Genomic DNA, 24,373 nt, shown 5'->3' with positions numbered 1-24,373 from the left:
AATCTGTTTCTGTCTTGTAAATAAGTTCATTTGTATCATTTTTTTTAGATTCCACATGTAAGTGATACTATATGATATTTGTCTTTCTCTGTCTGACTTACTTCGCTTTGTATGATTATCTCTAGGTCTATCCATGTTGCTGCAAATGGCACTATTTCATTCTTTTTTACGTCTGAGTGATATTCCATTATATATACACCACATCTTCTTTATCCATTCATCTGTTGATGGACACATGTTGCTTTCATGTCTTGGCCATTGCAAATAATGCTGCTATGGACATTGGGGGTGCATGTATCTTTTCGAATTATAGTTTTTGTCTTTTCTAGATATATGCCCAGGAGTGGGATTGCTGGATCATATGGTAATTCTATTTTTAGTTTTTTAAGGAACCTCCAGACTGTTTTCCATAGTGGTTGCACTAGTTTACATTCCCACCAACAGGGGTTCGCTTTTCCCCATACCCTCTCCAGCATTTATTATTTCTAGACTTTTTGATAATGGCCATTCTGACTAATGTGAGGTGATACCTCATTGCAGTTTTGATTTGCATTTCTCTAATAATTAGCAATGTTGAGCATCTTTTCATATGCCCTTTGGCCATTGGCTTTAGTTACCTTTATCAGGGGTCTTTATTTCTTCTTATGGCTTTGAGTTACTGTCTAGTGACTTTTCATTTCAGCCTGAAGAACTCCCTTTAGCAGGGAACGGAAGGCCTATTGGTAATAAACTCCCTCAGCCTTTGTTTATCCAAAAATGTCTTAATTTCTCCATCATTCTTGAGGGATAGTTTTGCCAGATAGAAAATTCTTGGTTAAAAGTTTTTTTTTTCCTTTCAAGATTTAAAATGTCATCTCACTACCTTCTAGACTCCATAGTTTCTCTAGAGAAATCAGCTGTTAATCTTATTGAGTATGTAGGGACTCTCTTCTCTCTTGCTGCTTTCAAAATGCTCTCTTTGTCTTTGAGTTCTGACAATTGGAATTTTAGACTTTTACTGGGGATCTCTTTGAGTTTATCTTGCTTGGAGTTCATTGAGCTTCTTGGGTTTGTAGATTCATGTATTTCATCAAATTAGGAGGAGTTTTCAGCCATTATTTCTTCAAATATTTTTTCTGCTTCTTTTCTCTCTCTCTTCTCATTCTGGGACTCCTATGATGTGTATGCTGGTGTTTGATGGTGTCCCACAGGTCTCTCAGGTTCTGTTCTAACAAAGAAAAGCCCAGGACTAGATGCCTTCTCTGGTGAATTCTATCAAACATTTAAAGATGAGTTAACACCAATCTTTCTCAAACTCTAGATATAAAGACCAATGGAATACATTAGAGAGCCCAGAAATAAACCCTCACAAATATAATTAACTTGGGTGCCAAGACTATTCAATGGACAGTCTTTCAACAAATGGTGCTGGGAAAACTGGATATCTCCATTCAGAAGAATGAAGTGGAACCCTTACCTTATACCATATGCAAAAATTAATTCAAAATGGATCAAAGATCTAAACATAAAGCTAAAAACCATAAAACTCTTAGAAGAAAACTTAGTGGAAAATCTTCATAACCTTGGATTTGGCAACAGTTTCTTACGTATGATACCAAAAACACAGACAACAAAAGAAAAAAATAGATAAATTGAACTTCAACAATTTTAAAACTTTTATGCATCAAAAGACACTACCAAGAGAGTAAAAAGACTACTCACAGAATGGAACAAAATATTTGCAAGCCATATATCTATTAAGGAATTGATATCCAAAATACATAAAGAACTCCTACAACTCAATGTCAACAAAACAAACAATGCAAGCAAAACATGAGCAAAGGACTTGAATAGACATTTCTACAAAGAAATTGGAACCCTTGTGTATTTCTGATGGGAATGTAAAATGGCGCAGCTTCTGTGGAAAACAACAGTTTGATGATGCCTCAAAAAGTTAAATAGAATGACCATATGACTCAGCAATTACACTCCTCGGTGTATACCCAAAGGAACTGAAAACAGGGACTCAAACAGATACTTGTACATGAATGTTCATAACAGAATTATTCACAACAGTCAAAAGGTAGAAACAACCCAATGTTCATCAACAGATGAATAGATAAACAAAATGTGGGGAGTATTACTCAGCCATCATAAGGAATGAAGTGAGGAAGAAGTTCAAGTGGCTATCCCATTGTCCTGGTGCCATTTGTTGAACAGACTATTCTTTCTTCATTGAATGGTCTTGGCATCCTTGTCAAAAATCAATTGGCAATGAGATGTATGGGTTTCTAGACCCTCAGTTCTATTCCATTGATCTGTATGTCTATCTTTATGCTGGTACCACACGGTTTTGATCTCTATAGCTTGGTAGTAAGTTTGAAATCATGAAGTGTGAGTCCTCCAACTCTTTCCAAAATTGTTTTGCCATTTTGAGGCCCCTTGCAATTTCATATGAAATTTGTCAGTTTCTGAGAAAAAGGCAGTTGGGATTTTAATAGAGATTGAATTGAATCTGTAGATCAATTTGGGGAGTATTGCTATCTTAATATTGTCTTCCAATCTATGAACATAGGATGTCTTTTCATCAATTTAAGACTTCTTTGATTTATTTTAGCAATGCTCTGTAGTTTTCAGTGTACAAGTATTTCATCTTAGTGGTCAGATGTATTCCTAGGTATTTTATCTTGGATGCTATTTTAAGTGGAATTGTTTTCTTGATTTCTTTTCAGAATGTTCATTGCTAGTATATAGAAATATAACTGATTTTTGTGTGTCCATCTTGTGCCCTGCAAATTTGCTGAATTCATTTATTAGCTCCAATAGTTCCTTCTGTGGATTCTTTAGGATTTTTCATATATAAGATCATGTCATCTTTGAATAGAGATAGTTTTACTTCTTCTTCCCAAATTGCATGCTTTTTATTTCCTAATTGCTCTGGCTAGAACTTCCAGTATAAAACTGAATATCAGAGGGGAAAGTGATATTCAGTGATATTCTTTGTCTTATTCCTGATCTTAGGGGGAAGGCTTTCAATCTTTCACAACAGACTATGATGCTAGCTGTGGGGTTTTCATAAATGCTCAGTATCAGGTTGAGGAAGTTCCTTTATATCCCGGTTTGTTAATTTTTTTTTATCATGAAAGATATTGGATTTTGTCATATGCTTTTTCAGTATCAATTGTGATAAATAAAAATGAATAAAATTGTGTTTATTTTTTCCTTCATTCTATTAAGTGGTGTATTACATTGATTGCTTTTCATCTGTTGAATCACTCTTGTATTCCTGGGATAAATCCCACTTGGTATAGTGTATAATCCTTTTAATATGCTGCTAGATTTAGTTTAGTAGTATTTTGTTGAGGATTTCCCCATCGATATTCATAAGGGATACTGGTCTGTAGGTGTTTTATTTATTTTTACCTTTTATTTTTTTATTTTGGCTGTGCTGGGTCTTAGTTGCGGCACACGGGATCTTTGTTGTGGCACGTGGACTCTCTTAGTTGCAGCATGAGGGCTTCTTAGTTGCAGCATGCATGTGGGGTCTAGTTCCCCAACCAGGGATCAAACCTGGGCCCCCTGCATTGGGAGCATGGAGTCCTACCCACTGGACCACCAGGGAAGTCCCCTGTAGTGTTTGTTTTTCTTTTTTGGCTGCATTGGGCCTTTGTTGCTGCATGTGGGCTTTCTCTAGTAGCTGCGAGCAGGGGTTACTCTTTGTTGCAGTGTGCCGGCTTCTCATTGCAGTGGCTTCCCTTGTTGCAGCACGGGGGCTCTAGGGCATGTGGGCTTCAGCAGTTGTGGTGCGCGGGCTCAGTAGTTGTGGCTCACGGGCTCTAGAGCGCAGGCTCAGTGGTTGTGGCGCACGGGCTTAGTTGCTCCATGGCATGTGGGATCTTCCTGGACCAGGATCGAACCCATGTACCCTGCATTGGCGGGCAGATTCTTAACCACTGCGCCATCAGGGAAGTCCCCCCCTGTAGTTTTATTGTGATGTGTTTTCTGGCTTTGGTATCAAGGTAATGCTGCCTATAGAATGAGTTATGAATATTTGTGTTTTTATTTTTGAGTAAGTTTTCTTTTAGTTATTCTGGACACAAGTCTCTTATGAAATAGTTTACTTGCAGATGTTTTCTCCCAGCCTGTAGGTTGTCTTTTCACTTTCTTGATTGTATCCTTTGAAGCATAAAATTTTTAATGCTGATGAAGTCCAACTTATCAGTCCTCTCTTTTATCACTTGGGCTTCTGATGTCATATCTAAGAAATCACTGTCTAACCCAAGATGATGAAGATTTATTTCTGTATTTTATTTTAAGAGTTGTATAGTATTAGCTAGTTCTTACATTTAAGTTTATAATCCACGTTGAGTTAATTTTTGTGTATGATGTTATGTAGAGATCCAACTTCATTCTTTTATATGTGGATATCTAGTTGTTCCAGCACCATTTGTTTAAAAGACCCTTCCTTGTCTGTTGAATTGTCTTGGCCCCTTTGTCAAAAATCAATTGATCAGGGACTTTCCTCATGGTACAGTGGTTAAGAATCTGCCTGCCAATGCAGGGGACACAGGTTCGAGACCTGGTCTGGGAGGATCCCACATGCTGCAGAGCCACTAAGCCTGTGCGCCACAACTACTGAGTCTGTGCTCTAGAGCCTGTGAGCCACAACTACTGAGCCCATGTGCCACAACTACTGAAGCCCACACGCCTAGAGACCATGCTCTGCAACAAGAGAAGCCATCTCAATGAGAAGCCTGCACATCACAACGAAGAGTAGCCCCCACTCGCCACAACCAGAGAAAAGCCCACGCGCAGCAACGAAGACCCAACGCAGCCAAAAATAAAACAAATAAGATAAAATAAATTAATTTTTTTAAAAAGTGAAAACTTGACTCTGAAGGAATAATAATTAATGCCATAGGTAATGAGAACAGCAATGCTACCAAGAAAAGAAGTCATAAACATACTCTCTGACAGAAAATTGTATCAGGACTCACCTTTTTGGAAGAATGTGTTGATCATGAATGCAAAGAAAATTGTGGCAATTGCAAAATACATTAGAAACACAAATATCAAACTAGGGTCACTGTTTTTGAACACTGCCACATCGTTTACCTACAAAACAATCACAGATGCATGTAATTTTTACATGAAAAGAATGAAGAGAAGGCATAAAGGACCCTTAAAATAATGCATAAGTTTTTTAAAAAACCAAGATTATCTTAAGCAAAACAATATATATATATTTTTAAGGCAGACCTTTGATCCAGCTTCCATTACCACTTACAAATTACACTCTACGCATGTATCTCTTTTAAGGAAAGCATAAGTTTGATATCAATTTTTGGCCCAATGTGAATGTTCTTTTTGCTTTAATAAGAGAATTTATCCTATTTATCATTATCACTATTACAAATAATTGTAATATTCCTTTTGATATCTTACATCTCCTCTTTTTATTGTTTTCTGGCCGTTTTCTTTGTTTTATATATTTTGCTATATAGTCTGGGTTCTCTTGCCTTCCTTTGAACAAAGTGCCCCAATTTTGGTGATTTAGAAGGTAAATTTTCATATATCCATATATTATAATTCAGTTATTAAATACAAGTTAGCAAATTGGAACACTAAATTCCACTGGCAGCATAAAAGGAAAAATTAACAAGATACCATGGGCATAAAAGAATGTTCTTATCTTTTACAATAGCTATTTTCAATTATTTATGGAGCACAAAATTTGCAATGTTTTAAAGTTTATAAAAAACATCTTTTGGAATTCCACTTTCCTAATGGAGTAAACACACCCATGTCCACTACTTGAAGACCAGTGAACTGAAGGGAGGGCAAAGCTCTCCCAGATCATAAAATTTCAATGCTTCATCTGCCAAAGTTTTAGCAAATACCACCACATATCAACCTGAGGTTTTAAAAATGTTCATCAATAACTGTGTTTTCATCATCTATTGAATCTCAGCACCACCACCCACACCACACCAGATTTTTTCCCCATATCTTCACGGCTTAGCACATCCTGAAAGATAAGAGACGTGTACCTTTGTGCAGAAGAGAATGGTCATGAAAGAAACAACAATGAAGGCAGAAATGGAGAACATGGTGAACCAAGCAACCCAGTGTTGCCAGTTGTGCAGCCCCATCATACACATAAACTCCTAGAAAAAGCAAAAGAACCAGATGTTACAGAGTCTAATGCTCAGTTTCAACTGGTCTGGTTTAGCTGTTTATTACTGAAACCTGAGCAGTCTGGGATGAAGGGTCATATGTGTGTCCTGGGAAGAGGTGGATCATGGAGGTGATGAAGACTGAATGAGTTGTAAAGAGACCTACAAACCAGAAAGTGGAGTTTACCTAGTAGTAGGCCTTGTGTTAAAATTATTCTTCTTTTGCAATGGTAAGTATACTGCTAGTTCACTCATTTATTGAACACTGACTATTAGTAAATGGCTCCTATGGCTCTGAGGATAGAATCTAAACTCCTTGGCATACTGTGCTCTGGTCACAAAAAACTTCCTGCAATTCACTGAATACACCGTGACTTCTATGTCTTTTTTGTTTGTTTGTTTGTTTTTGTTTTTTGCCTCTCACACATGTTGTTCTGACTCTTTTTCCTCTCATTCTCTCTTTATGTAGTGAAATCTTACTTGATTTTCAAAACCTGGTTCAAGAGTTACCTGCTCTGTGAAGCCTTCTCTGGTCAGCTTCGCCCATCCTCCACACAGCCATCACATCTATACATTCCATTACCTTAGCACTTGGGATTCTTTTGTAACATGAATCGCCTGAGGGAAAGGACTGTGTCATTTATGTCTGTAACTCACATGCACATGTTTGGTAAATACAAGTTAATAAATGTTTGATAAGTGAATAAATGCAAAGCTCTATGCTGGGTACCATGCAGAAAACATACAATGGGCAGAGCGACTGCCTTCCAAAAGTTCACAGTCTAGTACTGGAGATACATATATGATAATAACCCTGTATACTCCACACCCTAAGTACAGAAGTAGAGTTTTTATCTTTTAAGATTGGATGTGGTAGTAGGTCAATGAATCAAAAAAAGTTGGTTATCAGGGAATCACAAAAGTGACATACACATGATTTAAAATTTTATCTTCACTTAAAGCACATAAATGTGTAATGTGTGCTAGTACTACGATGTCAGAACATGAACTCTTCTTCTGAAGCATGGGCGTGCTCATTGGAGCACTAGTGTAATGTCCACATAAAGCTCACTCCAGGATCGCAGTCTTCAAAGTGCACTGAGGATGCAAAATACAGGTGTAAAGTAACCTAGTACAGACTCTTCCCGGGCTTTTATAATTTTTTCCCCCAAATTTTACAGCGGTTTCACCCACGTGAAATTTACTAACATGCTTCCCCCCGTCCCCCCGCCCCACCCGCCATGTCCCAGCCGCACTGCGCAGCTGGCAGGATCTTAGTTACCCAACCAGGGATTGAACCCAGGCCCTTGGCAATGAAAGTGCTGAGTCCTAACCTCTGGACTGCCAGGGAACTCTCTACTAACATGTTTTTAGAGAGCTACCTTACTGAATCTTTCCAAAACATTCAAATAAACTTTCAAAGGCAACTCCAGTCCCTTTCATCCATTTATATAAAATTTAATTAAGGCATAAATTATTAGAACGTGTACAGGTATGAAGAGATTTAGGAACAAACCTTGATAAACACACAATTCAGCAGGTGAGAGGCCATAAGCCCATGTGTAGTAGAGAGAAGCTCACCAGCTGCAGTGTGCTGGGAGCTCCAAGCAAGAAGCTTTTCAGAAGTGATGGAGTGTCAGTTAATTTGGGAATGGATTACATGGAGATGAGTTAAGAAAGCTCCATCTATACTATAACAGAAGTGGAAACAACATGCTGTGGGAAGATGGAATGAAAATTTGATGAAATTTAGAAAGGCTTCCTGAAGGACATGAACTATAGTATGAATTTTCAGGTAGAGGGCATTCCAAACAGAGAGGCCCACCTGCAGGAGGAATAGCTAGCACCTACTTAAGGGATAGAAAAGGGATCTATTCAACTAGAGCAAAGGGCTTATGCCAGGGTGCGAGGGCTTGTGCAGGAGATTTCTAAATTAAAGACAATCCATTTTAATCCTCCTCAACCTATTTACATAGTCAGACCATATCAAAACTAGATCTGAAAAGGGCCTAGCTCTCAGAATACTGGTTGTATCCTGTGTTCAAAGTGGAAAGTGACACTGGTTGCCCCCCTCTCCCATTCTCCCACCTTGGTCCCAGGGACAGATTCTGTCAGGGCGTCCTCCCTCATGGAACAGATCCCATATTCATGACTCCTCCTGGACTGTAACTTACCTGCTCCTGGTTCCTCACCAAGGAACAGTTGAAAGGTTTGGGCTGAGTCTCAGTTATAATGTGAACAGAAAGGAGGAGCTAACTCATGATCCTATCAGCCTCCAAGGCTAAGGGCTTTTCTAGAACCCCCCAGTGGACGCCCTTTTTCAGACAATTCACCCAGCCAAAACAGAGCGTATTCCTCTCTGGCATATGTCATTTAAGATTCCACTTGGAAAGGCAAAAGCTTAATTATTGGAAATCTGTTTTACTTTGCTTAGGGAGAGATATTATTTATCTGAGAACGAAAATTGTTTTTTATTGCTAGTTGTACTGTCCTGTATAAAGTTATCTTGCAATTATCAATCTCTGTGTGCCTCAGGGTACCTCCTCTACTAAATAGAATAATAGTAGTAGTTATCTCATAGAATTGTATATCAGTCAGGGTCCCTAAAAGCAACAGATGTTATACTCAACTCAGAATAATTTGAGGAGGGTTTGTTTATAAGAGGCCTAATTACAAATGCTTACACAGTGATAGGAAACACTAGGACAGTGCAGAAACCTAGGGCCAGCAGCCAACAGAGCTATTATAACCTTTGGGCCCAAAGGGGTGAGAAGGAAGAGAGGTTACCAGACCCTAGGAGAGGAGAGAGTCTTGTGGAGCAAGATACCTTGAGAAGACAGTGACCTTCAGCTAACGGACAAACCGAGCCCAAAACTACCTGTGGGGAGAGAACTGGGATGGGGGGACAGGACACACCCTGACCTCAGCCCCCTACTTCCTTCTTCTGAGGTTCTTCGGGCTCCCTCCCCATGGGAGCATGTTTTGGAACATGGGCGGCTCAGCCTTCTGGACAGAGAACAAAGTGGAGAAAAGTGAAGAGTGCATCTGGAGGGTCAAATAAAAGGTAGGAGGGTGAAAGGATTGAATGGTCCTACAGTGCTGCCCAGCACAAGGCAAGCACCACATACAAGTACATACTATTAAATCAACAAACAACATGTTTTATGCCATTTTGTGTTAGTTGGATTTTGTTTCTTGAGCTATTCTAATTTTTTTTTCTTTTAAAAGGAAAGCTGATCCCATCGACTATTATTTTATAACTGCCATATTTGGTCTTCTGCTACCTTATTTAATATTATACTTTCTGTTCTGTAGGCTTTTTTTGGTGATTTCCTTTGTTTTCTGTCTTTTGGTATATGGACTATATTTTCTTTCCTTTTATTTTCTCCAGGGTTTTAAGAATTATATGTCCTACTTTTAAATACTGTTGGTGGTTACTTTTAAGTTTTTCAAAAGTGTTCTTTAACCTACTCTTGTCTAAAGAGTAGACTCAAGCGTGAAATAGGAAACACACAACCAATTCAATGGCATTAAGTGTAAACATTTGATGCCCACCCCTTCCCTCCACCAATTTGTTGCTGAAACAGTTTAACAAACAGGAAAAAGAATACTCTCTCTCCCATCCAGGAACTAAAAGGGGTTTCCAACAACACACCAGAAGCTTCTAGTTTCCCTGGGGTTTTTCAGTCGGTGCAGAGCCAAGTGGAGAGGCCTGCCAGGTAGGCCACTGTCCCACCATCACCCATCGCAGCGCAAAGCAGGTTCCCTGCCTTTCCACCCTATCAGACGTAGCCTAACAAGGCAGCAGGATGAGACTGCTCCTTATGCCTGAATATGCAAGAAGACAGAGCAAACCAAACACTATTGGTGAGGCCAAGCAAAGCTCAGGGAGCCACTGGCAGGCTATTTTAATACATAAGAATCAACAAAAAGAGAAGAAAACTAAAGAGTGAGAAGAGAAGATTTTTTTAAAGAGCAAAAAGTGAGGAGAGAAGTAACAGGAGAGATTAAGTAAGCAACAGAGGAGTGCAGAAAGATCAACCTTGTCTTAAGTTGTATCTTCTACAGAATGCTTCCCATCTACCTTGCAGCAAAATGAGACTGAGTTAATTTTGGATGATTATTTCCCTCATTTATCAGTTAGTCATTCCACAGACATTTTCTGAACACCTATCATGTGCGAGGCTGCGTGTTAGCAAATCAGGAACCACTAGGCTGGACGCTCCCAGTCTAAAAGTAAGAATTCATGTAATAACATGAATTAAGTTGCAAGCCGGTTAAAATGATGAAAGAACTTCCAAGTTGCTTGGAGTTTGCTCTGATACCTAAAGCAACCTCTTACCTGCCTTGGCCTCCCTCCTACTCTGGCCATTTTTATTAGCAGCTCCCATACATTCCTGTCCAGAGAGAGGCACACATCTGATGTGATGGAGTTACCTTCAGTTTTCTCTCTTTCTCCAGTGCAATGGAATTGATGGTGGTGAGCTCAATGCAGATGAAGCTGAGCATGATGAAAAAAGGGAACTCATTCTGAAGGACCAGGAAGAAACTGTCCTGGACACAGGCTCCATGTGGGAATCTCTTCAGAAGCACATTGAGACTCTCAAACAACTTGGTCGTCTCACTGGGAGTGTGGTGCCACATAATGGCTTTATCTGTTGCACGCTGTATGGCCAGGAAGATTTCTTTGTTGTATCCTACAGGAGAAAGCAGTGGATATCAAGTATAAGAGATTAAGAATGAAGATGAAAAACAACAGATAATTCAGATGGGTCATGGCTAGCCATTCACACACAGACAGGAATAGAAAAGGCATTCCTATAGCCAAGATGCTACAATATGGAAGAAAGAGCAGAAAGTCACAATGGGACCCCTGTGGCTGAGGGACAGTGTCTTTTATCAGAAAATGGGGTAAAGTTGTTCTGGGCAGACAAAATAAGGGATACCCAATATTACAATCTTCCAGGTGGGACTGCATCTTCTCCCCTAAGTACTCAGGCTTCAGGGAAAGTGTGCCCATTCTGCAGTTTTGCTCATCCAGCACATACGAGTAGTTAAATTCAAAGCACTTGGAAGACACAGCCCCCCTCAACTGCTGTGACCTGTCTCTGAGTTGTCACTACTGTAGTCCAAGGGTTATGGTCACTGAATTTTGCTGCCAAGCCTCAAAAACAGTCTTTACCATAAGTAACCCTTGTTTCAATACAGCACAGCTGGTGTGCTAAGGTCAGCTTTGGGGAACAATAGATTGAAAGGCAAAGAGCCCTGGTTTTGGAGTCTTCTACGAAATAATGGCCCCACTTCCAAGCAAGGATCACCAGGCCTCCAAACCGGCAGAGCCAGGGTCGGGTATGCCAGCACTGGAGTTGAGGGGACTAAGGTCTTCTGTTGGCCTAGACCTAGGCAGGCCTCCAGATCTGTCAGGATGAAAAAGGCAGGAACAAATTTGATGATAAAGTTCTGGGAACTATTACATTTTCTTGACTGCAGAACTGCTCACATCTTTTCTAGAATCACATGAAACTATAAACCCTGGGACTTGGATTCCCACTTGGGGGGCTTGCAAGCCCACGGCTTCAGGTCAATTGTGTGGTCACTCTACAAGGTGGTGCAGACTGTCAACTTAATTTTCTAAGAGCAGTTAGTTCCCTAGAGGATGGTCACCCTAAACCCCTCACAAAGAGGGAGACCAAAACTCGACAGTGAAGTGGAGGGCCTGAGTCCAAGAGAGGATCAGTTCGTGGGACTCCAGTCAGGAATACGATGCTTATTGTGGAGGAGAGAGGATGAGCAGATCTCCACGTTGCCCCACTGTTCTCCCATAGTCTGCAGAGAGTTAACGGCAGGTACACATTTTTATAAGCAGAAAAGTTAACACATACAGAAACATAAAGAAGGCACTTGTTCCTGTAAAATGCTTCCATTCTTCTCTCGAACAATTCAGTATCAGTACAAAACAATCAAATGCATAACTGCTGGACTAACTTACTCTAGAATGTAAGCGCTTTACAGAATGCCACATTTCTAAATGTAACTCCTTCAACCTCTTCTGAAATGTTAGTTTAGCAAGTGTTCAGAGAGCAAAAACAACACAAATAGCATCATAAATATGGGACAAAAGCAGGCTGTACTCATGATAACACACAGAGGCTTCCTCACTAGGGGATCCCCCATCGGAAAGTCCATAGTCCCAGGGTTCTTGGTTTAGGTTAGGAGGATAAAGATAGGATGTGCTCCAGCCTTGAAAGTCATCTTCATGGAGTATTAGCCTCAAGAATAAATAATTCCTCTGAAAACAACTGAAGCGCAAGTAATACTTAACCTATGAAGAATAAAGAGAAACAAATTCGGTCATGAGATTGTGAAACTCAGAAAAGGAACAGGACAGAGCAAGGGTGTGCCTGACGTCAGCTGCGATGGGAGGAAAGGCACCCACAGTGGTAGATGCCCCTCTGCGGAGCACACTGTAGTTGTGGTCTTCTCTGCATTCTGCTGTGACCATTCTAAGAAACAGACAAGGGGCTACTGAGCCCCCATCCGGAAAGGAGTGCTGCAGAACAGTTCTGAGTGCAGGCTCTGGAGCCAGACCACCTGGATCCAAACCCCAATCTCCTAATGAATAGCCATGGCACTTTTGGCAAATTACTTAATCTTCTTGCCTTGGTTTCCTCATCAGTAAAATGGGAATGATGTTAACAGTACCTACCTCAGAGGTGCTGTGGGGTCAAGTGAGATGGTCCCTGTGATGGGCCTGGCATGAGTAAGTGTTCGAAAAATGCCTTGTCTCCACCTACCAACATCCCATGCCAGTTCTAACAACTGATCATTAGATAGACTGTACAGCACAACACAAAAGCTCTACATTAGTGGTTTTCCCATCCTAAAGCAGAAAACAAGTATTCTGATATTTAAAACACTGCCTTTTCCTTAAACAAACAGACCTACCATATCTGAAGTCTGTGGGATTAGTAATAATGACAATAACTATTCCTTCTGGAAAATGCCTCTGCTCCAGGCTCTGTTCTAAGCACTTTATAGGCATAAATTCATTTAATCCTCACAATGGTTCTATGAGTTAGGAACTACTATCAATCTCATTACACTGATTAGGAAACTGAGGCCTAGGAATGTTAGTGACTGTCCCAAGGTTACACAGTAAGACGCTGCAGAGCTGGGACTCCAGTCTATGGAGTCTGGCATTGGGGCTCGCTTCTGTAATCCAGCAGCTGAAAATATGCCGTCCTGTACCCTTGCGACAGAGGCTTACTCCAAAAAAGTCTTCTCTTTTAAAGAATCTGAAAACTGGAAGGGATCTCAAAGTCCAGGATATAAGATATAAAATCAGGAGTATTCTCTTACCTCCTCTGGAAATAAGATTGCCACCAGCTGACAAAGCTGACTAGAGGCAGCTCAGGTAACAAGACTGCTTATTGAACTGATGCTCAAGGCTGGGTAGCACAATAAGGTTGTGATGGAAAAGATGCTCTTACCTCAAGTGGCAAGGGCTCCTTGCTGTCATTGAAGTCATGATCAAAACCAATTCCAGTCAATACGTAGAAAGCTTTGGGATCCTGAATTATGTAATTTTCAAATGAAGGTACTGAAGGATAGCCTAGAACTACAGAGAGAAAAATCCAGTTAGTGAGTGGCTGGTGGGAAGGCAAATGCTGCCCAACTATCCTCTTTCTACCAAAGGAGATATGGTCTTGCCAGCTTCTCAACTGAAGGCTGGAAACCGTCATTCACTCAGTCCTTCATTCTGCAAACAAATGGGCGCATCTTGTGTAAGATGCCCCGGGCTGTGCTAGGCAGTGGGAACACAAAGTCAAATGATAACAGCCTCAGCCTCCGTGGCATTCTGAAAGCTCTTGTATTCGAGTTCTTCTTAGCTAGGTCGCACTTAGGGCTACAGTACATAGAGCACGATTCTTGTCCATGTTAGTGAGGAAATTATTGCTCCATTGCAGCCTTCTCTTCACGGTTATAACAACCAAAAGTGGAAACAAAATCATAAAGAAATATAGCTGCTCTGATGAGAGAAGTAATTTCTATAGTCACCTGCCCTCACATCTGACTGACAATTTAATACAGGATCCTCCTTGAAAATAATTCTTTCTCAGAATGTTGAAGGTGTTACTACACTGTTTAGGATGCAGCGTTGCTGAGTGTAATGTGTGATTTCCTTGTAGGTAACCAGAAGCCAGTGAGACTTCTATTCCTTAATCTCTGGGTTCAGAAACGTCACTAATACATGCCCAAGTTTGCTCTTTTTTGTTCCCCTGTTTGTAACTAGTGAACCCGTCCAAGCTGGAAATGCTGGTGTTCAGAAATCTTTTCTATATTACTTTGTTTTCCTCCCCTCATTTGTCTCCTTTCTTCCTTCTAGAAATCCAAGTAGATGAGGTGGGACTTCCAGACCTGCCCTTCATGTCTAACCCACCTTTCATACTTTCCATTTCTTTGTCTCTTTGCTTTACATTCTCAGAGGCTTCCTTGACTTTATCTTCCCCATCACCAGTAGAACCTCAAACATGTCCATTTTATTATCTCCATGAAAGTTATTTTGATAATCGTTTTTAATTTCCAAGTCCTCTTTCTGTTTCTTTCATTGTTTCCTTTTCACATGAGTCCAGTTTCATTTTGGAGTGGCAATATTTTCTCAAATGTCTCTGAAAATACTAATGAGAATTTTTCATTAACTAGGTTTAAAAAAAAAAACAGGGCATGCACATGGTAAAACTTTGAATGATACTAAAGGTTAAAAGGTGAAGCATCATTCACCTACCATCAGCCCCCAATTCCTTTATCATGACACAATCTCTTTAAGCCACTTTCGTTTGTATGTTTAAAAAAAAAAAATCTATGACTTATGTTTTTGGCCATGATGGAGTAACGGAGATTGAATTTACCCTCTTACCACAAATAACCAGAAAACTGGACAGGAAAGAAAAGAATCAAGAATCAGACAATGGACAATACGCAGCACAGCATTATGATTCCTGAGAAAAGAGAAACAAACAAGGTAATCACTAAGATTGCCCTGGTTTTCTGTCTGGAGGCACATTTCAGACCATAGAATAGGGAGGGGAAACCCAAGTGGAACGCAGCTATGTGGCTGCATTGACAGAGATTAGAGTTTGAAGAGTCTGAAATGGCTAAGAGTTGCAGGGCAGAGTTCCCAAGAGAAGAAGCCTGTGCTTGGAAATCGCCCTAGAAATCTGCACAGAGGACCCCTTTAATGAATACTAAGATATGCCCTGCCTGAGCAAACAGGAAAGTATGAGCTAAGTGGTGCCCAGAGCCCACATAACACCAGGAGGCATTTGAGTTCTGACCAGCCAGTGTGGACAGTTCCTGGTGATCACTTGAGGCATTCAGAAGAGTCACACCTCAGTAATGGGATAAATTATCTTTAAAGTAAAAGCTGTTCCACACCTTCCCCACAAAAAAGGTTAAAAGTCTTGATAGACTTTTTGATGAAACTGAACTTTAACTTTCTACCAGAACAAAACCCATTCTTTAAAGAAAAGCAACCACTTGATCCATGAAAGTTGAGACTTGATCCAGTTCTCAAATTGTACGATCAAGACTTTGTTTTGTAGATAAGTTCATTGGTACCCTTTTTTTAGATTCCACATATAAGCGATATCATATATTTGTCTTTCTCTGTCTGAATTTTTTTTAATTAATTAATTAATTTATTTATTTTTGGCTGCATTGGGTCTTCGTTGCCGTGCACGGGCTTTTCTCTAGTTGCAGTGAGCGGGGGCTACTCTTCCTTGCGGTGCACGGGCTTCTGATTACGGTGGCTTCTCTTGTTGCGGAGCACGGACTCTAAGCTCGCGGGCTTCAGTAGTTGTGGCTTGCGGGCTCTAGAGAGCAGGCTCAGTAGTTGTGGCTCACAGGCTTTGTTGCTCCGTGGCATGTGGGATCTTCCCGGACCAGGGCTCGAACCCATGTCCCCTGCATTGGCAGGTGGATTCTTAACCACAGCGCCACCAGGGAAGTCCCTCTCTGTCTGATTTACTTCACTCAGTATGATGGTGGGGGGGAGGGGTAAACTGGGAGATTGGGATTGACATATACACACTACTATATATAAAATAGATAACTAATAAGAACCTGCTGTATAGAACAGGGAAATCTACTCAATACTCTGTAATGGCCTATATGGGAAAAGAATCTAAAAAAGAGTGGATATATGTATATGTATAACTGATTCATTTTGCTGTACACCTGAAACTAACACAACATTGTAAATCAACTATACTTCAATAAAAATTTTTTTTTAAAAAGACTTTTCTTTCTCTCCCTCCATATCACTTCTTTGATGTCCTAAGACAGTTGCTAGCAGTTCCTGGGACTAAGACTTCCCAGTTCAAGTTCTGAATTGAATAACAAGGGCCCTGTCTCTTAACCTTTCTTCTATATTTTGTCATTTCATCTCTCTCTGTGTTGTATTCTGAAAATTTCCTTCAGATCTATCTTCCAATTCACCAGTTTTACCTTCAGCTGAGTTTTATATTTTGATCATTTTATTTTTCACCTCTGGAAGTTCTGTTTGGTTCTTTTTTTCCCCCTCACACCTGCTAGGTGACTCTTTATAGTGAAATGCTATCTACAAATACTTTCAAGTTGTCTTTTATTTCTTTAAATCTAGTAAACATAGTGATTTTATAATGTGAGGCTAATAATTCCATTATCTGAAATATTTCTGGTTCTGTTTTTGCCATCGATTGTTCATACTGATCTTCATCCTTGCTGTCTTGTTTCCTGGTGTGTGCTCATTGACCGTGATACACTTGTGGCCACCCTTCTTTGAGATACAGAATCACAGCATGTTCCTCCAGAGGTTTACATTTGCATCTGGCAGTCGACATCTCACTCCATAGTTTGAGGGGTTTTCTTTGGACAACCAGTTGATGTGAATTTGAGCTACAAATCCCCGGGACGGGTGCACCTGCTGCTGTGCTCAGTTCGGAGGCAACACTCCTCACAGCCCCTCAGGGGTGGGAATGAGATGTGTTTTCTTCTGGCTCAACCTTACACTAAGAGTACAGACATTTGGGATCCCAGCTCTATGGGGAGATGGTCTCCTGTGAGACATCCCTCCTGAATGAGCCTTGACTTTTTCTTCTTTCCCTCTGTGCCTTACAAGGCTTGAAACTACATCTCAGTTTCCCCTCATATGATGCAGTTTTCATAAGAAGCAGTTTGAGGACTCCACTGACCTCTCTGGGTTCTTTCCTTCACCTCGCTTTTTTTTTTTAAGAAAAATATCTAAGAATATGGAAATATTTTAACAATACAGTAAATAAAAAGTAGGTTACAAAGAGTTCATACAAAATGATCCTATTTTTATTAGAAAAAGGGCAGGAAGGGTGTATGTGAGGTTTTAAACAGCATTTGTATCTGGGTGATAGGATTATGAGTAAATTTTCCTTTTATCCTATATATGGGTTTTTTTGTTATTGTTGTTATTTTGTTTCCTTAGCCTTATTTAGGTTTCTTTTTAAACACACACATATACATACACACATATTTGGTTAAATTGCACAAAATAGCATACATACAGGAAGGCATATGAAACACAAATGTTCAGTTTAATGAACAATTATAAAATTAACATCTAAGTAATTACCCCTTGGATCAAGAAATAAAATATTTTTACCCTATGTTGTTTGTCTTGATGGTTCCTTACTGTCTATTTAGTTCTTTAATACTTTTAAGAACATGTTTTAATATTTATCCAGCATCTGTTTTTCAAAAAGAGGGTTGATCCAAATAACCTAGTCTGCCATAATACCAGAAGCAGAAGAGCAATAATCTTTTTCCCAGAAATTCCCAGGAAAAAAATCTAAGTGTTTCCTTGAGTCTTACTGAGTTATGTGTCTTCCCTGGACGAATCCCTATAGCAAGGGGACTGCCAAGTGCAGACTGGTGTAGACAGAGGTTACATGACTCATCCTGAGCCCAGGGTGGAGTCATCATGGGCTCAGAGTGGGAGAGGGATCAGGCCTCCAGGGAGAAATAGGCTGTGCATATGTCAAAAGGGTCGATAGATGCTGGGAAGACAAAAACCCAGAAGTCTACCACAGTTTGGAAGGGATCCTCAAACTATTGTTTGTCCTTACTTCTAGGGTGGAGGATTTGCTTAGGGGAATGGAATGAAGAGGGGAGTTTAACTTTTATTATCTTTTTATATTGTTTGAAATTTTCAGTGCAAGGAATTCTTGTATTTATTGTAAATTTTAAGATGCTTTAAAAATTTTTTTTAATTCCAGAAAAATACATCCCTAACAGTTAACAAAGAATTCTGGGAAGTGGGATTAGGGATGGGAACTTTAACTTTTTACATTAAACACTGCATTGTTTCATGTATCATTCTGTAATGAGAGAGGGAGGAAAAGAAGGCAGAAAACTGCTTGAGGACAAAAAGTGAGCAAGGAAGACTCCAGTGGAAATGGCAGGGAGGTAGAAATAGATGAAGATTACAGTATCACAGCATTCAAAGCAGTACAGAATTCCAAAGAGATGGATGAAAGCAAAAGATGGATGAAAGCATCCCTGTCACAATGAGGACAAAGAAAAGAAGAGGGGAAAGAAAGCACTGGATTTGGCAAATAGCAAGGCATCTTTCCCTTCCTGATGTCTGCAAATTCTAGCCCCTTCCAATCACTCTTCCAGAGAATAACCAGAGAAACCTTTTTAAAACAAATTACATTGCAGCATAACCTGTCTTCTTAAAACCACTTCAATGGTTCCTTCTGCATGTAGAAGAAAACCCAAACACTCTAACAAGGCCTGCAAAGCTCTGCATTATGTGGCTCCTACAGACATTTCAAACCTCATCTAACTCTCTCAACTTACTTCAGCTTCCCTTGATGACTTTCAGATCCTCAAACACCTCAGGGCCTGGCTACTCGCTGTGCCCCTGCCTGGATAGCTCCTGCCTCCTGAAACCCACCACCCTCCCATTTCCTATGGCTTGTTCTTTATCATCATGTTTTATCTAAATTATCACCTCACCACGGAGGAATTCTGGGGTTTTTTCTTTTAATTTCGTAATCTCATATTTATAAAAGGTAACTAAATTAGAATAGTATTTTACAATACTAGGCAAACATAAAGCACAACTTTCAAAACAGAAGTTCCCACACATTTTACCACTGAGGTCCTTTAAAAGAATTGTCTCCATTGAGTGGCACTCAAAGCTGAGAGAGGAGAACTTTTTCTTTTCACGTTCTACCTTATATATTATTAGAATACTTTATAAAAACATATATTACAATTATAGGAACTTTGAAAAATTACTCCATATTTTGAAAAATTTTATCTACCTAACTGCATTCATTCAATAAATATGTATTGAGTACCTACTGTGTGCCAGGCACAGTGTATGAACAAAACACACATAGTCTTCTGCCTTCACGGAGGTGGAACCTAGCAGGGAAAGGCAGACAATGCACAGGAAGCAGTGAGTGGCAATGTAATTAAACATTTATCAAAATGCTATGAACATATTCAACAGGATTCTGTGAGAGAGAAAAAGGCAGAGATGGGAAACCTAAAACCTACATTTCTAAGTGCCATTTTAGTTGAAACCTGAATGATAAGAAGGAGCAACCCACAGGAAGACCTGGGGGCAAAACATTTTGTCAGAAGGGAGGAAAGGCTCACAGATTCCGGGAATTGAAAGGTGGCAACACCACCAGTATGGGAGCACAAGGAAGAGAGGAAGCCGGCAAGACTGGGGAAGGGTTTGGTTGACTCCCAGTGCAACGGGAAGTCACTGAAGGGGCTGAAGCAGGAGATTGGCCAGATCCCACAGATCTTTTAAAGATCTTTTTGGCTCCACATAGAGACTGGATGAGAATGGGACAAGAAGAGGAGGAAAGAGACCAGTTAAAAGGCTAATTCAGAAACTCTGAATGTTTTGTCTTTTATTAGTCAGAGACATATTATGACTGCAAACCAGGATTAATATGAGATAACCAGTGTCGCTACAGTGAGTTAAAAACAAATACGTAACATTTTAACTAGCCTTGAAGCCTTGTGACATAAATATACAAGTCTCTTGTGCGTTGTGTGAAACAGTAACTATACCTCGTGAACTGCTTTCCCCCAACTACCACCTTTGCAGACTCTTAAGAATTCGGAGACCCCAGATTTGGAATCAGTACTGTAAGGACTCACAGGAAAAAACTTCAAACTATACTTTATAAAAATACCCCCTCTATCCTTCCCGCATCTTTACGTCTAACCTTCAATCTCAACGCCAAAGGTTTTTTCCACACTTTCAGTGATACTCTTCAAAGTTTCACTTTTGGAAGGGATATAAACTAGTTGAAATCTATTTTTCAGAGGATATTGATTGAAGAATTCTGGCAGTGAAGTGATATCAATTGCACAGTAGTCGACAGAAGGTCTATTTCTTGGCAAACTACCAAAACGAAGATACATTACAATTGCAGAAAATAGTAATGGCATCAAGATTTCAAGGACAGTTACCAGAGTCTTTCGTTTCTAAAATAAAAACAAAAGCCGTATGTTAATCCAAAATAGAACACAAGCATTAAGTGGCTATGTGGCAAATGTTCTTCCATTAAGACCGTTTTCAATCAACTATACTTCACTAAAATATATATTACATATATAAATAAAAGAATGCTTTCATTTCTTCCAGCCTCCCTGTACAACACATGACAAAGAAAAAAACAGAATGAGAATTAGCTAGAAACATCTCCTTTTATTTTTTCTATAACACCAATGGCTAGAAATCAGTAACAATGATGCTACCTTCAATAATTAGGGCTAACAGAATTACTGTGGAAACATGGCTCATTTGCACAAAAGGGCCCCTTTACAAGTAAAGTTCTTAATTTTTTCTTTACTCCATTATTAGAAACGAATTTAACTAAATATTTCAGTTCCTCCCAAGGAGACTCACATTTTCCCTACAGATAACCATACCTACCTTTAAAATGAAATTCTTCCAGAGAAGAAGTTTTAAGTTCCTGAACATTGTCATTTTTCTAGCTGAAGAGGAGGGATCACCACTAGTCGGGAAACAAATGGGGGAAATATTATGCATAACATAAAAATGTTGAATTACTCTTTCATCCTTGAAAAGCTTTCTTCTCTTAGGCTTTCAGAACATCGTTCTGGACTACTTTTCCTCCTTCCTTTCTAGCAGTTCCTTCTCTTTTTTGCTGACTCCTCCTCCCTTCCCCCCCCCCTAAATATTAAAGTGCTCCAGGGCTCCATCTGTGGACTCATCTCTTTTCCAGCGGCACTCACTCCGAAGGTGCTCCCACTCACTATTTTGGGTTTAAATCCATCTACATGATGACTTTTAAATTTATATTTCCAGCCTTGACCTTGCCTTTAACTCTAGACCCAAATGCCCAATTGCCTGCTTGCCATCTCCACTTAACCTGTCAAAACGGGGCTACTCATATTTCTTCTAAAACAGATCATCCTACAGTCTTCCTCATCTCAATGAATGTCAGTTCCACTCTTTGAGTTACACAGGGTTACTGACTGTACTTACAAAATATACCCAGAATTCAATCTCTTTTCACCACCCCTTCTCTTATCACCCTGGTCCAACACCACCTCATCTCTTGCCTGGATTTCTGCAAGAGCCTCCTCAGTGGTATCAATGTGTCTGCTCCTGCCACCCTGTGATCCATTCTCCCTGCACTAGCAAGAGTGATCCTGTTCAAGTCGGGTCACACCCACTCCTTTGCTCAAAACTCTCTAATGGCTTGCATTTCGCTCCAAGGAAGAGCCTAGCCTTTACGATGAGCTACAAAGCTCTAGGGGATACAACCTGTTACCTCCCTCATCTCTTCTCACTTCATTTCCTGGTCTACTTCCCCTCCTTCTCCCGCTCCTGTGTCACAGGCCTAGAACAGAGAAACCACAGTTCTGCCTCAAACCTTTGCACTTGCTATTTCCTCTGCCCAGCACACACTTCCCTCATGTGTTGACATGGCTAGCTCTCCTACTTCTTTCAGATCTTTATTTAAAAGTCACTTTCTCAATGAGGCCTTTCCTGATCATCCTATATAAAATTTCAAAAACACTAAACATTTTGTATCAATCTTCCCTGTTATTTTTGCTTCTTAGCACTTTTAAACTATTTAACGTTGTATTTATTTAACTTATTTATCTGATTTAATATGATTTCTCTACTAGAATTCACATGCTCCATGAAGGCAGGGAATTTTTTTGTCTTTTCTTTTTTTTCTTCACCATTGAATCCCCAGACATAAGAGTAGGGCCAGCATGTGGTAGTCATTCAGCAATATTGAATGAATAAATAAATTAATTAAAGGGTAGGCAATTTTTGTAGGCATGTGGTTGGAACAGACATGATTGTGAGGAAAGAAAAACACTTTGGATAGCACCAAGTTCCTTCCCTTTTCAGTCTTTGTTTCCCAAGTGTAACATATGCTTTAATTTTTAGATACTACCACAATGAGCTTTTCTTTTTCAGAAAAACATTTTTCCATTGAGGAAATATGCATATTTTTCCTCCAGTTAAAGTATCTCTGACGTTGTGCATTAGAAATTAAAGAAACTGGGACTTCCCTGGAAGTCCAGTGGTTATGACTCCATGCTCCCAATGCAGGGGGCACGGGTTCGATCCCTGGTTGTGTAACTAAGATCCCGCATGCCGCACCACGCGGCCAAAAAAAAAAAAAAAGAAAGAAATTAAAGAAACAGCATTATGACTAGTACATGAAATACCACTGAATTGTACAATTTAAAATGGCTAATTATGTGTTATGTGAATTTCCCCTCGATGAACAAAAGTAGTGAATGTAGTGATGCACTTATTTAGTCAGCTATTGCTGCCATAAACTTATAGGGCAAACACCACACCAGAACTCAGTGGCCTACAACAACAGGCACTTATTTCCTGCTTATGGGTCTGCTGGAAAGTTGTGGCTGTACTGGCCTCCTGGGATTGGCTGGACTTATCTTCAGGCCTGTCATGGGCTGAATTGTGCCCCCCCCACCAAATTCACATGTTGAAGTCCTAACCCCCAGTACCTCAAATGTGACTGTATTTGGAGTTAGGGCCTTTAAAGAGGTGATTCAGTTCAAATGAGGTCGTTAGGGTGGGCCCTAATCCAATCTGACTGGTGTTCTTAGAAGAGGAGGAAATCTGGACGCACAAAGAGGAGCCAGGGATGCATGGGCACAGAGGAAAGACCATGTGAAGACACAGCAAGAAGACAGCCACCTGCAAGTTGAAGAGAAAAGTCTCAGAAGAACGCAAACCTGCTGACACCTAGATCTTAGACTTCCAGGCTCCAGAACTGTGAGAAAATAAATTTCTGTTCTTTAAGTCACCTCATCTGTGGTATTTTGTTATAGCAGCCCTAGCAAACTAATACAGATTTGCTCTATGTGTCTCCTCAGACCAGCTACCAGCTGGAGCATGTTATTCTAATAGCAAGAGGCCAAGCCAAACCACACAGATACGCTGAAAGCTTCTGCTCATACACTTGCTAAGCATTCCACTGGCCAGAGCAAACCCCACAGCCAAGCCCAGTATTAGCACAACAGGGAAAGAAACTCTGACTACTCTAGTGGGGGGCACTGCAGCATCACATGGTAAAGGGCACAGATGTAAAATTTCATACAAGGAAAGAGTGAAGAACTAGGAACAATATCCACCTACCAAAACATTCAGCATTTAATTCTTTAAAAGTCGGCATTAGAATTTGCCAACCCTAACCCTCACCATGTAGATGAGGAAGTATTTTGGCTCATTACTGGCGCAACACAAATAAAAAGTAACAGCCAGGGACAATGAGAATACATGGTTTTCTCCAACCACATTTACAGTTCAGTGGACAGGAAAAAAATAAGAGCAGGTGGAGGTTTTCATATCTTTTAAAAATTTGTGATAATACAGGTAGACTGTTCCTTTTAAAGGAACGTTTATTGGGCTTCCCTGGTGGTGCAGTGGTTAAGAATCCACCTGTCAATGCAGGGGACACGGGTTCGAGACCTGCTCCAGGAAGATCCCACATGCCACGGAGCAACTAAGCCTGTGTGCCACAACTACTGAGCCTGTGCTCTAGAGCCCGTGTGCCACAACTACTGAAGCCCGCACACCTAGAGCCCATGCTCCGCAACAAAGAGAAGCCACTGCAATGAGAAGCCCGCACACTGCCACGAAGAGTAGCCCCCGCTCA

The 24,373-nt window shown here is 40.2% G+C and overlaps 1 protein-coding gene across 1 annotated transcript in view; it reads right to left on the bottom strand.

Annotated features, from left to right (window-relative positions):
- The window catches only part of LOC309613551 (ATP-binding cassette sub-family A member 17-like), a 91,048-nt gene extending 67,839 nt beyond the window's left edge, over nt 1-23,209 (bottom strand). The window contains 7 exon segments of the mRNA XM_082360468.1: nt 4,977-5,094; nt 6,030-6,146; nt 10,593-10,852; nt 12,315-12,477; nt 13,646-13,773; nt 20,420-20,681; nt 21,133-23,209. Of these exon segments, the coding sequence (XP_082216594.1) occupies nt 4,977-5,094; nt 6,030-6,146; nt 10,593-10,852; nt 12,315-12,477; nt 13,646-13,773; nt 20,420-20,681; nt 21,133-21,249 (1,165 nt within the window). The 5' untranslated portion in view covers nt 21,250-23,209.
- Nucleotides 23,210-24,373: the final 1,164 nt, after the last annotated feature.

The sequence above is a fragment of the Balaenoptera borealis genome (genome assembly GCF_965194805.1).
Source record: "Balaenoptera borealis genome assembly, chromosome: 16".
NCBI classification, from domain to species: Eukaryota; Metazoa; Chordata; class Mammalia; order Artiodactyla; family Balaenopteridae; genus Balaenoptera; species Balaenoptera borealis.
The sequence above is the reverse complement of the archived record's forward strand: the minus strand, read 5'-3'. Positions and strand labels throughout refer to the sequence as shown.